This window comes from Heptranchias perlo, chromosome 4 (assembly GCF_035084215.1).
Source record: "Heptranchias perlo isolate sHepPer1 chromosome 4, sHepPer1.hap1, whole genome shotgun sequence".
In the NCBI taxonomy this organism is placed as follows: domain Eukaryota; kingdom Metazoa; phylum Chordata; class Chondrichthyes; order Hexanchiformes; family Hexanchidae; genus Heptranchias; species Heptranchias perlo.
Genome location: NC_090328.1, coordinates 790880 through 808548, shown reverse-complemented (window position 1 = coordinate 808548; position 17669 = coordinate 790880). Strand labels below are relative to the sequence as shown.

Genomic DNA, 17669 nt, shown 5'->3' with positions numbered 1-17669 from the left:
CTCTTCTCCTGTGAGGGCAAAACACAAAAACGTTATTGAGTGATGATTGCAATGTGAGACGCTTCAAGCATTGGTGTGATTGGGTTGAACGTGTGCCAGATGGATGGGAGGATGCGTGTGCCACATGGCCATCCCATTGTATGGGCATTGGGGTGTGTGGTAGTGGTCGAGTGGGGACAGGGACGGTGGGTACGTGCAGGCACTGTGAGGATGATAGTTGGGTGGCTGTGAGGATTGGTGCGGGAGCGCAGTACTGTCAGTGGAGATGGGGTTGTGAGGTGTTTGAGGTGATGTGGAAGACGGAGTGATGCAGAATGCGTTAGTGTACTCACTTTTCCGGACCTGGTGAGGTCATTGAATCTCTTGCGGCACTGAATCCAAGTGCGGGTGGTGTTTCCCCTGCTTGTGACCTCCGCGGCCACCTCCTCCCATGCCCTCTTGGTGGCGCTGGCAGGGCACCTCCTTCCATCCGTGGGGAACAGCGTCTCCCTCCTCATGCGGACCCCGTCCAGCAGCACCTGGAGGGCGTGGTCCGTGAAACGGGGAGCAGCCTTACCCCTGTGCTCCTCCATCCTTGATGGAGTGTAGTTTGTGGCTGGAGGGGCTTTGGTGGACTGCCCCTTTAAATAGAGCGCAACCATCGCTCAGACGTCAATGCGCATGCGCAGGCCGCCGGCACGCAGCTGAGAAGCGCGGAACCCGTAACTGCCGGCTAATCACATCAATCATCCCGCGATCGCGTGCGCAACGCACTCAATTTGGCCGGCGCGTTTTCCTCGAGCCCGCCCGACCACCCGCTGCCAACCCGCACCCCTGGTAAAATCGGGCCCTATGCCTCCAGTTCTAGACTCTCCAGCCAGGGGAAACAACCTCTCAGCCTCTACCCTGTCAAGCCCCCTCAGAATCTTCCATGTTTCAATGAGATCACCTCTCATTCTTCTAAACTCCAGAGAGTATAGGCCCATTCTACTCAACCTCTCTTCATAGGACAACAGTCTAATCCCAGGAATTAATCAAATGAAACTTCGTTGCACCGCCTCTATGGCAAGTATATCCTTCCTTAGGTAAGGACACCAAATCTGTACACAGTATTCCAGGTGAGATCTCACCAAAGCTCTGTACAATTGTTGTAAGACTTCCTTACTATTGTACTCCAACCCCCTTGCAATAAAGGCCAACTTTTGCCTTCCTAATTGCTTGCTGTACCTGCATGCTAACTTTTTGTGTTTCTTGTACCAGGACACCCAAGTCTTCCTGAACACCAACATTTAATATTTTCTCACCATTTAAAAAATATTCTGTTTTTCTATTCTTCCTAACAAAGTGAATAACCTCACATTTCCTCACATTATACTCCATCTGCCACCTTCTTGCCCACTCACTTAATCTGTCTATATCCCTTTGCAGACTCTTTGGGCTCGATTTTCGCACCCCTGAGCAGATGCGTTCGCGACGGGGGGGCTGCCAAAATCGGGGATTCCCGGGGCGGGTCTGGAGCCCGGCTCCAACCCGTCCACTTCCGGGTTCCCCAGTGACGCGCTGACATGCGCGCGCAGCCCCCGCATGTGGGACTCCCGCCGGCAATTAAAGCCAGCGGGGTGCCAGTTAAAGTACTTAAACAGGTACTTCAGGTCGTTTACAGACCTGATCAACATAACATTTTAGGAGGGGTGGGATTTTGCAATGAACTGAGACTGTTTCCCGTACTGGGGGAAACATTCCCAGTTCAAATGGATGTGTTGCAGCCATCAGCCTGTGGCAGCTGCAAAGGTCCATTTAACAGGTGGTTGGGGGGTGGGGGGGGAAGACCCTCACTCATTGCAGGAGGCCACTCTGTCACTTGGGACAAAGTTTGGCCTCCACCTCCCTCCTCCTAACAATAAAATTCACAAACTTGCACACTTACCCCGGTGTCCAGACACATGTACCTGCCTTGCGGACCCCGTCAAATGTACATCTTCTGGATGGGGGCTGCCGTAGCTGCAGTCATGACCTCCTCGGAGGACGAACAGCATCACCAGCCTCGCTGGCAAGGCCGTCCACCTCTGACACGTGGAGCCCCGCTGTGACACATTCACCTGCACAGCAGGAGGGAGGGCAACAGCAGAGAGATGCGTCGCAGAAGGCACTACCCTCACCACAGGGTCTACAGACCGAGGCTCAGCTTCCTGGACCTCTCTGAGCAGCAGTGCACACAGAGGCTCAGAGTCACTCGACATGTAGTCGTGGACATCTGCAGCCTCCTTCATGCTGAGCTGCTCCCGGTTGGCCCGAGCACCATCTTCTTACCTGTCGCTGTCAAAGTCACCACTGCCCTCAACAACTTCTCCGCATCCTTCCAGGGTGCCACCGGGGACATCACCGATGTCTCTCAGTCGTCTGTACAAAAGAGCCCTGCAAATACACCTACACCCACTCTGCAGTGACACAATGGGCTCGATATTAGGAGGGCTGCGGGTTCGCGGCGGGGGGGCGACTGGGCGCGTGGGTAACGCGCCCGGTGAAATCAATCTGCCCCGCGCGTGATCGCAGCCTAATTGGATCCACTTACCTGGTCTTCCGGGTTCCCCACTGCTGATCTGCGCGTCGGGCGGGCTGCGCATGCGCAGTAAGGTCTGTCAGCTGGAGGAGCTCTATTTAAAGGGGCAGTCCTTCACTGACTGATGCTGCAAGAAATAGGAAAAATTACAGCATGGAGCAGCCCAGGGGGAAGGCTGCTCCCAGTTTAATGATGCCTCACTCCAGGTATCATTGGATGGGGAGAGGGGGAGGGGGAGGACAGAGATCTTCCCCCTGGCGGGCGGGAGGAAGTGGCCTGCCTCTGCCACCAGGAAGGCCTGGCTCGAGGTGGCAGAGGAGGTCACCTGCACCACCAACATATCACGAACCTGCATACAGTGCAGGAGGTGCTGCAATGACCTAAGTAGGTCAGCCAAAGTGAGTACACTTACTCATTCCCCTACACTCCGTCTGCCACATCACCGCCCCCACCCCACATCTCCTTCTGCACTGCCAACACTACTCTGTCACATCACCCCTCACACCCACTCAAACCTCATCCTCATCTTACCTGCACTTACTCACCTCGCCAGTACTCATCCTGCCACTACCACTCAACCCAATCCTCATACAATCTCATGGCTCCATCTCATACGGTCAGCCTCACTCAACCTGCCACTACCTGTGCTGCATCCACAGGGCATGCATCACATATGTGCAGTAGGAAGAGTAAGGCAAACGTGTTGTGAGCATGAAGGGGATGTACAAGGGTGTTTGAGGGTTTGTCATGGTTTTTACTTCTATTTAATTTCTGACCAACTCACATCACATATTACATTGTCACCACTACTGCCACGTCGTTGCGAATCCTGTCTGGTTTGTGCAATAATGCCTTTTCCTGAGGATCACAATGAAGACCCACACCTGATGCCACCCATTGTGTCACTGCAGGGTGGGTGTAGGTGTATTTGCAGGGCTCTTTTGTGCAGACGACTGAGAGACGTCGGCGATGTCCCCGGTGGCATCCTGGAAGGATGCGGAGGAGAAGTTGTTGAGGGCAGTGGTGACTTTGACAGCGACAGGTAAGAAGATGGTGCTCGGGCCAGCCGGGAGCAGCTCGGCATGAAGGAGGCTGCAGATGTCCACGACTACATGTCGAGTGACTCTGAGCCTCCGTGAGCACTGCTGCTCAGAGAGGTCCAGGAAGCTGAGCCTCGGTCTGTGGACCCTGTGGCGAGGGTAGTGCCCCCTGCAACGCATTTCTCTCTGCCGTTGCCCTCCCTCCTGCTGTGCAGGTGGATGTGTCACAGCACTGTGTTGTGGAGCTCCACGTGTCAGAGGTGGACGGCGTGGATGGCGAGGCTGATGATGCTGTTCGCCCTCCGAGGAGGTCATGACTGCAGCTACGGCGGCCCCCATCCGGAAGATGTACATCTGAGGGAATCCACAAGGTAGGTACATGTCTCTGGACCCCGGGGTAAGTGTGCAAGTTGGTGAATGTGATTGTCAGGAGGAGGGTGGTGGAGGCCAAACTTTGTCCCAAGTGACAGAGTGGCCTCCTGCAATGAGTGAGGGTCTCCCCCCCACACCTGTCAAATGGACCTTTGCAGCTGCCACAGGCTGATGGCTGCAACACGTTCATTTCAACTGGGAGTGTTTGGCAGTGTTTCAGCCAGTGCGGGAAACAGTCTCAGTTGTTTCTAAAATCCCACCCCTCCTGAAATAGTCCCTTAATCAGGTCTGTTAATGACCTGAAACAGCAAGATAAATACTGTTAAGTGGCACCCTGCCGGCTTTAATTGCCTGCGGGAGTCCCACATGTGGGGGCTGCGCGCGCACGTCAGCGCGTCTGTGGGGAACATAGAAGTGGGCGGGTTGGAGCCGGGCTCCCGACCTGCTCCATGATTCCCCGATTTTCGGAGCCCCCCCGCCAGGAACGCACCCGATAGCGGGTGCTAATATCGGGCCCAATGGGTGGCATCAGTTGTGGGTCTTTATAGTGATCCTCAGGTGCGCGATATGTTGGTGGTGCAGGTGACCTCCTCTGCCACCTCGAGCCAGGCCTTCTTGGTGGCAGAGGCAGGCCGCTTCCACCCGCCCGCCGGGGGGATGATCTCTGTCCTCCCCCTCCTCCTCACCCCATCCAATAATACCTGGAGTGGGGCATCATTAAACCTGGGAGCAGCCTTCCCCCTGGGCTACTCCATGCTGTAATTTTTCCTATTTCCTGCAGCATCAGTCAGTGGAGGACTGCCCCTTTAAATAGGGCTCCTCCAGCTGACAACCTATGCTGCCCATGCGCAGTCCGCCCCCTGCGCAAAACCCGGAAGCACAGGTAAGTGGTTCCAATTAGCCTGCAATTCCGTGTGGAGCACCCCGATTTCACTGGGTGCGTTACCCACCTGCCCAGTTGACCCCCCCGCCGCGAACCCGCCGCCCTCCTAATATCGGACCCTTTGTGTCCTCCTCACAGCTTACTTTCCCACCTAGCTTTGTATCATCAGCAAACTTCAATACATTACACTCGATCCCCTCATCTAAATTTAGATTATAAATAGCTGAGGCCCCAGCACCGATCCTTGCGGCACCCCACTAGTTACAACCTGCCAACCTGAAAATGACGAGTTATCCCGACTCTCTGTTTTCTGTCTTAACCAATCCTCTATCCATGCTAATATATTACCCCCAACCCCATGAGCCCTTATCTTGCATAACAACCTTTTATGTGGCTCCCTATCAAATGCCTTTTGAAAATCCAAATATACTACACCCACTGGTTCCCCTTATCTACCCTGCTAGTTACATCCTTCAAAAGCTCTAATAGATTTGTCAAACACGATTTTCCATGTCGACTCTGCCTAATCATATTATGATATTTTAAGTGCCCCGTTACCTCTTCGTAAATAATGGATTCCAGCATTTTCCTGATGACTGATGTCAGGCTAACTGGCCTAGAGTTCCCTGTTTTCTCTCTCCCTCCTTTCTTCAATGGGCCCCGACAACATCCCGGCTGTAGTGCTTAAGACTTGTGCTCCAGAACTAGCTGCACCTCGAGCCAAGCTGTTCCAGTACAGCTGCAACACTGGCATCTACCCGACAATGTGGAAAATTGCCCAGGTATGTCCTGTCCACAAAAAGCAGGACAAATCCAATCCGGCCAATTACCGCCCCATCAGTCTACTCTCAATCATCAGCAAAGTGATGGAAGGTGTCGTCGACAGTGCTATCAAGCGGCACATACTCACCAATAACCTGCTCACTGATGCTCAGTTTGGGTTCGGCCAGCATCACTCGGCTCCAGACCTAATTACAGCCTTGGTCCAAAAGAGCTGAATTCCAGAGGTGAGGTGAGAGTGACTGCCCTTGACATCAAGGCAGCATTTGACCGAGTGTGGCACCAAGGAGCCCTAGTAAAATTGAAGTCAAAGGGAATCAGGGGGAAAATTCTCCTGTTGCTGGGGTCATACCTATCAGAAAAGGAAGATGGTAGTGGTTGCTGAAGGCCAATCATCTCAGCCCCAGGACATTGCTGCAGGAGTTCCTCAGGGCAGTGTCCTAGGCCCAACCATCTTCAGCTGCTTCATCAATGACCTTCCCTCCATCATAAGGTCAGAAATGGGGATGTTCGCTGATGATTACACAGTGTTCAGTTCCATTCGCAACCCATCAAATAATGAAGCAGTCCGTGCCCGCATGCAGCAAGACCTGGACAACATCCGGGCTTGGGCTCATAAGTGGCAAGTAACATTCGCGCCAGACAAGTGCCAGGCAATGAGCATCTCCAACAAGAGAGAGTCTAACCACTTCCCCTTGACATTCAACGGCAATACCATCGCCGAATCCCCCACCATCAACATCCTGGGGATCACCATTGACCAGAAACTTAACTGGACCAGCCATATAAATACTGTGGCTACAGGAGCAGATCAGAGGCTGGGTATTCTGCGGCGAGTGACTCACCTCCTGACTCCCCAGAGCCTTTCCACCATCTACAAGGCACAAGTCAGGAATGTGATGGAATACTCTTCACTTGCTTGGATGAGTGCAGCTCCAACAACACTCAAGAAGCTCGACACCATCCAGGACAAAGCAGCCCGCTTGATTGACACCCCATCCACCACCCTAAACATTCACTCCCTTCACCACCGGCGCACAGTGGCTGCAGTGTGTACCATCCACAGGATGCACTGCAGCAATTCGCCAAGGCTTCTTCGACAGCACCTCCCAAACTTGCGACCTCTACAACCTAGAAGGACAAGGGCAGCAGGCACATGGGAACAACACCACCTGCACGTTCCCCTCTAAGTCACACACTATCCCGACTTGGAAATATATCGCCGTTCCTTCATCGTCGCTGGGTCAAAATCCTGGAACTCCCTTCCTAACAGCACTGTGGGTGAACCTTCACTGCATGGACTGCAGCGGTTCAAGAAGGCAGCTCACCACCACCTTCTCAAGGGCAATTAGGGATGGGCAATAAATGCTGGCATCGCCAGCGACGCCTACATCCCATGAATGAATTTTAAAAAATACTTTTGCTCCACTGATTATAATTACTTTAAGTTCTTCACTGTTATTAGCCCCTTGGTTCCCCACTATTTTTGGTATGCTATTTGTTTAACGCATCTGCCATTTCCTGATTCTCCATTATAATTTGTCCTGTCTCAGCCTCTAAGGGACCAACATTTACGTTTGCTACTCTCTTCCTTTTTACATACTTGAGGATTCTCTTACAATCCGTTTTTTATATTTCTTGCTAGTTTACTCTCATATTCTATTTTCTCCCTTTTTATCAATTTTTTGGTTGTCCTTTGCTGGTTTCTTAGACTCTCCCAATCCTCAGGCTTACTACTTTATAGGCTTCTTCTTTTAATCTAATACTATCCTTAACTTCTTTCGTTAGTCACGGGTGGATCACTTTTCCCGTGGAGTTTTTATTTCTCAATGGAATGTATATTTGTTGAGAAAATTGAAATATTTCTTTAAATGTTTGCCATTGCTTTTCAACCGTCACGCCCTTTAAACTAATTTCCCAATCGACCTTAGCCAATTCCCCCTCATACCTATATAATTGGCTTTATTTCAATTTAAGACTCTAGTTTCAGACTTAAGTACGTCACTCTCAAACTCAACGTAAAATTCTATCATATTATGATCGCTCTTCCCCAGGGAATCCTTTACTGTGAGATGACTAACTAACTCTGTCTCATTATCACAATACAAGATCTGAAATAGCCTGATCCCTGGTTGGCTCCATGACATATTGCTCTAGAAAACTGTCTAGAATGCATTCCATAAACTCATCCTCCAAACTACCATTACCAATTTGATTTGCCCAGTCTATATGAAGATTAATGTCCCCCATGGCAAATGGAATTCAATCCATAGAAGTGTGAGGTAAATCATTTGGGGAGGGCAAACAAGGCAAAGGAATACACGATGGTAGGATACTGAAAAGTGTAGAGGAACAGAGGGACCTTGGAGTGCATGTCCACAGATCCCTCAAGGTAGCAGGACAGGTAGATAAGGTGGTTAGAAGGCATACGGGATACTTTCCTTTATTAGCCAAAGCATAGAATATAAGAGCAGGGAGGTTATGCTGGAATTGTATAAAACACTAGTTAGGTCACAGCTAGAGTACTGCTAGATGTAATGTGGTGACCAGATGCACAACAGAGGGTACAGAGGAGATTTATGAGGATGTTGCCAGGACTGGAGAATTTTAGCTATGAGGAAAGATTGGATTGGCTGGGGTTGTTTTCTTTGGAACAGAGGAGGCTGAGGGAGATTTAATTGAGGTATATAAAATTATGAGGGGCCGAGATAGAGTGGATAGGAAGGACCTGTTTCCCTTAGCAGAGAGGTCAAAAACCAGGGGGCATAGATTTAAAGTAATTAGTAGAAGGATTAGAGGGAAGCTAAGGAGAAATTTTCTCACCCAGAGGGCGGTGGGGGTCTGGAACTCACTGCCTGAAAGGGTGGTAGAGGCAGAAACCCTCAACTCATTTAAAAAGTACTGGAATATGCACTTGAATTGCTGTAACCTACAAGGCTACGAATCAAGAGCTGGAAAGTGGAATTAGGCTGGATGGCTCTTTTTCGGCTGGCACAGACACAATGGGCTGAATGGCCTCCTTCAGTGCTGTAAATTTTCTATGATTCTACAGATATTCCGTTCCATTATTACACAACATTCAACGTTCCCACTCAGCTCTACGAGTCATTGAGATGTGCAGCTTCACTATGCAGCTTGCTATATTTGTAGCTTCAGATACGGCAGAACGTCCTGATAGTGGCATTGAGACAATAACTAGAGGAGGGCCATGGGATCAATCAGCTCTGACCTCACAAACTTTTCAGCACTTTGAACCGAAGTAGCCTGAGTCACCAACTAAAAGCAATCACAATTAGCTCTTCCCACGCATTGACCTCATGCACCTGCCGCTCAATCCAGCCAGAAGCTCTTGTCCATGTTACATTTCTCATGACCAATTACAATGTGCACGGACTGTCATACTGCAACAAATGGGATCCAATTAGGAGATGGCAGGTGACGGTGTCACTCATGTGTGACCGAAGCCTCATTCCCACAAACACACCGCCCGACGCCAATCTCCCAACCATTTTTGCCACCCCTGCCCTCCTCCTCCATACAATGCCAAGTTTGTTAATGAGGTCCTGAATGGGTCCTGTCACGGAAAGTGACATGTCAAATTTAATCAAGGGATCTGTCAGGCGGTGGTCTGCCGAAGAATCCGCTATCCTGTTGGCTGCCCATCCGTGACCAGTACGTCTGAGTGTAGCACACATTGTAAAGCTGGGGGGCTGCTTGTGTCAGCTCAGTAATGAGGGGCACTGTTAATCTGTGACCTGTAACAACATAGTCTTTCTCCCAGTCTTCAGCAACTTGCAGATCACGTACTCCAAGAAAATCTTTTAAAGGATAAATTGGTTTATTCCAATAAATGACATTTTCATCGTATTTTCTGCTAAACTGTCTTTATGAGTTCCAATCTCTGATTGCCTTTCCAGGGATTCAGTTAGATTTTAGAGAATGAAACTCAATGATATTGTGTCTCTCTTAGTTTATTTATTTTGAATGAAGAGATTTAGGAGACATTTTAAAGTTAGCCTTATCCCATCCTCCACATTGGTAAACCATATTATGTTTAGAGGAACCAAAAGGAATGGAGATAAAAAGAAATGATGTGGCGATGCCGGTGATGGACTGGGGTGGACAAATGTAAGGGGTCTTACAACACCAGGTTATAGTCCAACAGCTTTATTTGCTGTTGGACTATAACCTGGTGTTGTAAGACTCCTTACATAAAAAGAAATAATGTGAATGCTGAAACCTGAAACATAAACAGCAGATGCTGGAAGTGCACAGAAGGTCTGTCAACGTCTGAGAGAGAAAACTGGTTAATGTTTCATTGGTAGCAAAACTAGTCATTTTTTTAGCAACACTGAGGCGCTGTAGAGACCCAGGTGTAGAAATTGGTCTGTGTTGTGCCTGTTTTCTCAAAGACCTACTTTGATATATGATAAAATGGGCATAAAGCAGACCAATTTACCAGTGGGATAATCTGTGTCTAATCTGCACAGGCATTGGTCCCACTGCTAAATTTATGGGGCGCTTTATTTGTTGTCCGGAGCAGACACCTAAAACAAGTGTTAGGCTCCTTAAATATGCAAATTAGGGATCTAACACCTGTTGAAGGACCACTTTTTAAAATTTGTCATTGATGAACGGGACAGGAGTTGGGACTTCAGTCAGGATTGTTCAGTGCCGCTCACTGCCGCCAACGGCGAGCAGGTGGGAATCTTTCTTTTCAAAACATTGCTGTGGAGCCCGAAAAGCAGGTGTCGTGACTGACCGCCATTCCACCTGCCCCCACTCCCATGCCCAGGCCATAGCCTGATCCAACTCCTTTACCTGAGGGCCTCTGCCGGCAAGGCAGGCAGCCTGACATTGAGGTCTCCGTTCAGGAGAGCTGCCCATGGAGGTGCTATCAGCGCCAGCCAGCCCACGCGGCCAGTATCCTGGTGAGGCCTAAGGGCCAAATTTTCATTGATCAGGTGTGCACTGGTTGCACAAGTGAGCCCCGGTTTTAACTCAAGGTGGGAAGCGGGCAGCGATCCTGGAGCGAATCCTGGGAGATTTTAACTCTCAGGCCTCATGTACCTGCCCCTGCACTGAATTCTGCGTGAAGACAGCGAGAATGATGTCAACGCTGGAGGGTGGGAGTGGAAATTTGCAGGGGAATCAAGCCGCCGCCAGAGACCCACAGAAACGTACTCCAGCAAAGTTTGTGAGGAAGGGGAAGAGAGGGGGCCTGGGGCAGGGGAGGCCCAAGGCATCCATGTGCTCCTCCTGGCCCACAAGGAACCTGCTAAAAGGTTTTTTAAAAATAAACTTTGCCGTTGAAATTGGGCCCCTGCTCCTTTGGGTCAGGCAGCCTCCCCATGTCTGAATTCAGGCAAGTTAAGGTGGGGGGTGGGAGTGGGGGTGGAATACATTGGGAATGTAGCATGAACCCCTCCCGCACTGTTCCCATCGGGTGGGGACAGGACATTATCTTTGCCATGCTGACACTAGGTGAAGTTGGTAGGTAAATATCTCCCTGGCTGAGAGAAGAGGCGGGCACCATGTGCACTAGACATGACCATATAGGGGAACACCGAGGGTCAAAGGCTGGGGGTTCTGAGGGGGTTGTCTGAACCTTTCCAGCAGGAGCCTGGGGTGGATTGAGATGGCACTTCCTTATCTCGTTATGGTCCATTTCCTCTTAAGAAGGCAGTAGAGAGTTTGAAGGCATTCTGCACGCCATGAAATGGAATGCAACCGAGGTGCCAGAAAGCAGTTTTTAATGGGGGTGAGAACAGGTTCTGGTAACACAATATCTATCATGTGAGTCTTGCACTGCTTCCCGACGTGTTCGGTTGTAGGGGAGCACTTGAAAGAGAGGGAAGGGGGTGTAAAGGGTATTAAGGTACCTCCGACACATTGTTGGTAATTTGCACATGTGCACCACACTGTTTTTTGATTTTTGAGTTAGATTCTCAGGTTCAGCATCCCACAGTCAATCCTCATGCCCCTTACGATCAGGAGTATATGTTTCTGTTGCCAGTAGATAGGTACACAGACTGTAACCTGTTTTCTGGAGGTTCCATAAGTCTCCCACTGGAGTTACAGCAGGAGATGGTGGAATGTTCACAGAATTTTAGCCCCAAGGTAGAAAAGGCCATCATGACCACAAATGGGATTCTGGGTTTTATACAACAGGGCAGTGAATAGAAAAGCAAGAGAGGTGTTGAATTTCTACAAACATTGGTTTGACCACAGTTTCAGTACTATATACAGTTCTGGGTATCATCATTATAGCAGCAATGTTAGAACCATGAAAAGGGCACAGTGAGATTCACTAGAACGGTATCCGAAATGAAAGGTCATAATTATGGATAGTGAGTTGCCATGCCATTGGGCCAGCTCAGATTTGACCATGGAGACTGTGACTGATAACTGAGGCATGTATGACAGCTCAAGAATGACAGAGAATCATCACCTGTTCAGGAGAATGACAGAGAATCATCACCTGTCCAGGAGAATGACAGAGAATCATCACCTGTCCAGGGGAATGACAGAGAATCATCACCAGTCCAGGGGAATGACAGAGAATCATCACCTGTCCAGGAGAATGACAGAGAATCATCACCTGGACAGGAGAATGACAGAGAATCATCACCTGGACAGGAGAATGACAGAGAATCATCACCTGGACAGGAGAATGACAGAGAATCATCACCTGTCCAGGGGAATGACAGAGAATCATCACCTGGACAGGAGAATGACAGAGAATCATCACCTGTCCACGGGAATGACAGAGAATCATCACCTGTCCAGGGGAATGACACAGAATCATCACCTGTTCAGGAGAATGACAGAGAATCATCACCTGTCCAGGGGAATGACAGAGAATCATCACCTGTCCAGGGGAATGACACAGAATCATCACCTGTCCAGGGGAATGACAGAGAATCATCACCTGGACAGGAGAATGACAGAGAATCATCACATAGACAGTTGTGTGGATGAGAGCAGGAAGTTACAAAGAGTCACAGGCATTTAGTGAGTGGACAAAACTATGGCACATAGAGTTCAATGTGGGGAAGTTTGAAGTCATCCACTTTGGATATGAGAAAGACAACTCATAATATTTTCCTAGTGGCAAGAGATTAGGAACTGTGGAGGAGCAAAAGGATTTAGCTGTCCCTGTACACAAACTAAACCATTTAGGAGTGAAATCAGGAAGTACCTTTTCACACAAAGGGTAGTGGAAATCTGGAACATTCTCCCCAAAAAGGCTGTGGATGCTGGGTCAATTGAAATTTTCAAGACTGAGATGGATAGATTTCTATTAGGTAAGTATATCAAGGGATATGAATTAAAGGTGAGTAAATGGAGTTGAGGTACATATCAAACCATGATCTAATAGAATGGCAGAACAGGCTCGAGGGGCTGTATGGCGTACTCCTGTTCAACAACAATGACAACAACTTGGATTTATACAGCGCCTTTAATGTAGTAAAACGTCCCAAGGCGCTTCATAGAAGTGATTATCAAACAAAATTTGACACCAAGCCACATAAGGAGATATTAGGACAGGTGACCAAAAGCTTGGTCAAAGAGGTGGGTTTTAAGGAGTGTCTTAAAGGAGGAGAGGTGTAGAAGTTTAGGAAGGGAATTCCAGAGCTTAGGGCCTAGGCAGCTGAAGGCACGGCCGCCAATGATGGAGCGATTAAAATCGAGGATGCACAAGATGCAGGATTTGGAGGAGTGCAGAGATCTCAGAGGGTTGTAGGGCTGAAGGAGGTTACAGAGATAGGCAGGGACGAGGGCCATGGAGGGATTTGAAAACAAGGATGAGAATTTTTAAATCGAGGCTTTCCCGGACCGGGAGCCAATGTAGGTCAGTGAGCACTGGGATGATGGGAGAACGAGACTTGGTGCGAGTTAGGATACGGGGCAGAGTTTTGGATGAACTCAAGTTTATGGAGGATGGAAGATGGGAGGCCGGCCAGGAGAGCATTGGAATAGTCAAGTCCAGAGGTAACAAAGGCACGGATGAGGGTTTCAGCAGCAGATGAGCTGAGGCGGGGTGGAGACGGGCGATGTTATGGAGGTGGGAGTAGCCGGTATTGATGATGGAGCAGATATGTGGTCAGAAGCTCATCTCAGGGTCAGATAGGTCACAAAGTTGCGAACGGTCTGGTTCAGCCTCAGACAGTGGCAGGTAGAGGGATGTTGTCGGTGGCTAGGGAACGGAATTTGTGGCGGGGACCAAAGCCAATGGGGGAAATTTTTGCTCATCCAGTACTGGATGTTGGACAAGTAGTGTACCAAATCAGAGACAGTGAAGGGGTTGAGGGAGATGGTGGTGAGGTAGAGCTGGGTGTTGTCAGCGTACATGTGGAACCTGACGTCGTGTTTTTGGGTGATGTCGCTGAGGGGCAGCATGTAGATGAGAATTAGGAGGGGGCCAAGGATAGATCCTTGGGGGACTCCAGTGCGGGAAGTGAAGCCATTGCAGGTGATTCTCTGGCTACAACTGGATAGATAAGAATGGAACCAGGCGAGCGCAGTTCCACCCAGCTAGATGACGGAGGAGAGGCATTGGAGGAGGATGGTGTTCCAATGATCATATCCCACCCAAAGCGGGCACCTTGTGTTCTGCTGAGACTTAGCATTACTTCTTTCAGAAACTAAAGTCAGGTCCGACTGGATGATAATATTGCACTCTGAATTTCTTCTACCTTAACGAAGGCGCCAACTGTTTTTATGTTTGTAAAAAAAAGACAAGCACAAACTGACAGTAATAAGAAGTTAATAAGCTCTTATCAATTTTTGCAAAACAATTCACTTGTAGGGAAGATTTATGTATTTCCCAGAAAATTTACAAATGATATATTCCTCACCAGCGTACTCAATTTGTAACAGTTGACACATAGGCTAAGATCCATCATTGCACTGCTGGGTGAGTTTTTCACAGTTCAGTCAGATTTAGTACAAAAACTAGACCCCACCATTACCCTTTAATTAAATCCTAACAACATCATAGTGCACCAAAATACACCTTTAAAACGAAACAACAAATGTTACTTTTTATTTTAAAAGCCATATTTGACAAAAGCTTGAGTTTAATGGTTGGTGGCTAAGTCACTTCAAGCCGCTTTAACTTTCCCTGCCCTCCGCAGGCATCCCATTGCACTCCTCAGTATCTTGATTATGATGTACATCACCATAGAAAGGACTGCTAGCAGGAACAAAATGACGTCGATGAGGTACTGCTGGTACCAGGGCAGCTGCAAACCGTATGGTCGGAGATGATCCCCTCCTCCAAGATGCAAGATATGCTCCACCCACCGGACCAGATACTGTTGTGGGGGGAATGGGTGTGAGCGATGAATGCGACTCAGAGCCAGCGCTGAAGCCTTGTACCTGTTTGAAAGCAAAGAAAAATTTGTTAATTTTTTTCCTGCTATTTTTGGAACTTTTAACAAAAGTTTCTCTCGCTCTATCCCTGTAGGACATTCCCTAGCTGGCAACAAACATGTAACATCTTTTTTATTTACTTGTTATTGGGATAACACTGGCAAGACTACATTTATAGCCCAACCCTAGTTGCTCTGAGGGCATTAAGGGTCAACCATGCAGTATGAGATTGTAGTCCAATACTGGCTAGACCAGTTAGGGGTGGAAGGGTCTCTGAAGGTCATCCATGAACCTGCTGGGTTTTTTTTCATAGTAATTTTATCTGGTGCCAGCCATAAATCACCAAATTTAATTAATTCAATTTCCCAACTTAACCATGGTGGGATGCAAACTCACGACCTCTGAATGGCTAGTCCAGTACCATAACCACTACACCACTATATCCTGACATTGACTGTCTATGCCAAAAGAGAAATTGTGAGCTCTGCACAACACCCCATCTGAAATGTTAGCCTATCTTTTCCCCAACAGTTGCTGACAGTCCGAGCATTTTCTGTTTCATTTCAGATTTCACAGTTTTTCTTTTTACCTCGAACAAAACCGACCATCGGGCCAGCAAACTTTCATCCTGCTCTGAGTTTGCTCAGAAAGACACAATTGCAACAGATATTTTGAAGCAATGGATCGATTTGAGTGTGAGAATTTAAAGACATTCCTTAACACCGATTGGTAAGGTCTTGACAAGAGAAGATAGTCAGACTCTTAATGATAACAGAGTGGGGGAACTCAGGGTGCAGGTACACAGAACTTTAAAAGTAGGAACGCAGATAGAAAAGGCCTTAAAAAAGACAAATAGAGCCTGATTTTTCATACATTGGCCCATAATTTCCTCGAAGCTCTCCATCATTATAACATTGGTAGAAACACCATTTATGCGCATAAACAGAGTTTCCGCAGCACTTCCGGCCAAGTCACAGCGAAGGAACAGGAGCCCCGAGGAAATTCGAGGCCATAGGGGCAATGAACAGAATAGCATAGAAGTGATGTTGAATTTGTGCAAGACCTTGGTTAGGACACAGCTGGAGCACTGTGCAGTTCTGGGCAGCTCAATCATAGAATCTTACAGCACAGAAGGAGGCCATTCAGCCTAGTGTGCCCGTGAGCTATCCAAATAGACCCACTCCCCTGCTCTTTCCCCATAACCCTGCAAATTTTCCCCCTTCAAGCATTTATCCAATTCCTTTTTGAAAGTTATTATTGAATCTGTTTCCACCACCCTCTCAGGCTGTGCATTCCAGATCATCACAACTCGCTGCGGAAATTTTTTTCCCCTCATGTCGTCTCTGATTCTTTTGCCAGTTTCCTTAAATCATGTTACCGGCCCTTCTGCCACTGAAACAATTTCTCCTTATTTACTCTATCAAAACCGTTCATGATTTTGAACACCTCTATCAAATCTCCCCTGAACCTTCTCTGCTCTAAGGAGAATAACCCAAACTTCTCCAGTCTCTGCGCATAACTGAAGTCCCTCATCCCTGATACCATTCTAGTAAATCTCTTCTGCATCCTCTCTAAGGCCTTGACATCCTTCCTAAAGTGTGGTGCCCAGAATTGAACACAATACTCCAGCTGAGACTTATCAGTAATTTATAAATGTTTAGCATAATTTCCTTGGTTTTGTACTCTATGCCTCTATTTATAAAGCCAAGGATTCTATATGCTTTAACAGCCTTCTCAACTTGTCCTGCCACCTTCAAAGATTTGTGTTACCAACTCTCCTGCCAGTGGAAACAGTTTCTCCCTATCTACTCTATCAAAACCCCTCATAATTTCGAACACCTCTATTAAATCTCCCCTTAACCTTCTCTGCTCTAAGGAGACATTCACAGCTTTTTTAGTCTGTCCACATAACTGAAGTCCCTCATCCCTCGTACCATTCTAGTAAACATCCGCTGAACTGGGAGAAGCTATACTCTTAGTTTGCACTCCTACATTATAGGAAGAATATTCAAACCTTGGGAAGGGGACAGGGAAGATTCACTAGAATTATATCAGTTTTAGTTAGGAAGAAAAACTTGAAAAATGGAGCTTTTTTCATTGGAACAGAGAAGGTTAAGCGGGATCTAATGCATGTTTTCAAAATTTTTGAGACCAATTTCGCTGATCCTATTCCCCGAGGACCACTTACTTACTCCCTGAGATCAAACGTCATGAAAAAGGAACGGCGGACCGGGGTCTCCAACCCAACTCTGGGATTTCTGGAGCTTGCATAAATGGCAAAGGAGAGATTATATAGAAATACATGGAAATTACAACATGTACAGGCTATGTTGGTGTTTATCCTCCACATAAGCAGTAGCCGAACCCCATGTGTTCCCTTCATTATCTTTTCCTTCAGTCACCTTTCGAACTTAATCTTAAATGTTGTCAGTCTCTGCTTCAGCTTTTAACTCTGGTAGTGCATTCCACAGCCTCACAACTCTCTGTGTAAAAGAGCTTCTCGTGCTCTCTGTCCATATAATCTTACAGATAAATAATATATGTAATTTTATATCTATGACCCTTTAGTCTAAACCTCATAACTACTGGAAACAGTCTTTTTATGTTTGCTCCGTCCTATTCAACCCATTTCAGTGGGTTGAGAACAAATCTGGCCTGGTTAAATTGGAATCAAAGA

The 17669-nt window shown here is 47.9% G+C and overlaps 1 protein-coding gene across 3 annotated transcripts in view; it reads right to left on the bottom strand.

Moving 5' to 3' along the window:
* Positions 1-14634: 14634 nt before the first annotated feature.
* Positions 14635-17669, bottom strand: part of LOC137320680 (UDP-glucuronosyltransferase 3A1-like) — a 90449-nt gene continuing 87414 nt past the window's right edge. For all 3 annotated transcript variants that reach the window (XM_067982357.1, XM_067982356.1, XM_067982358.1), the window contains exon 8: positions 14635-14998. In XM_067982357.1, the coding sequence (XP_067838458.1) occupies positions 14722-14998 (277 nt within the window). In that variant the 3' untranslated portion in view covers positions 14635-14721. The remainder of the gene's footprint in view (positions 14999-17669) is intronic.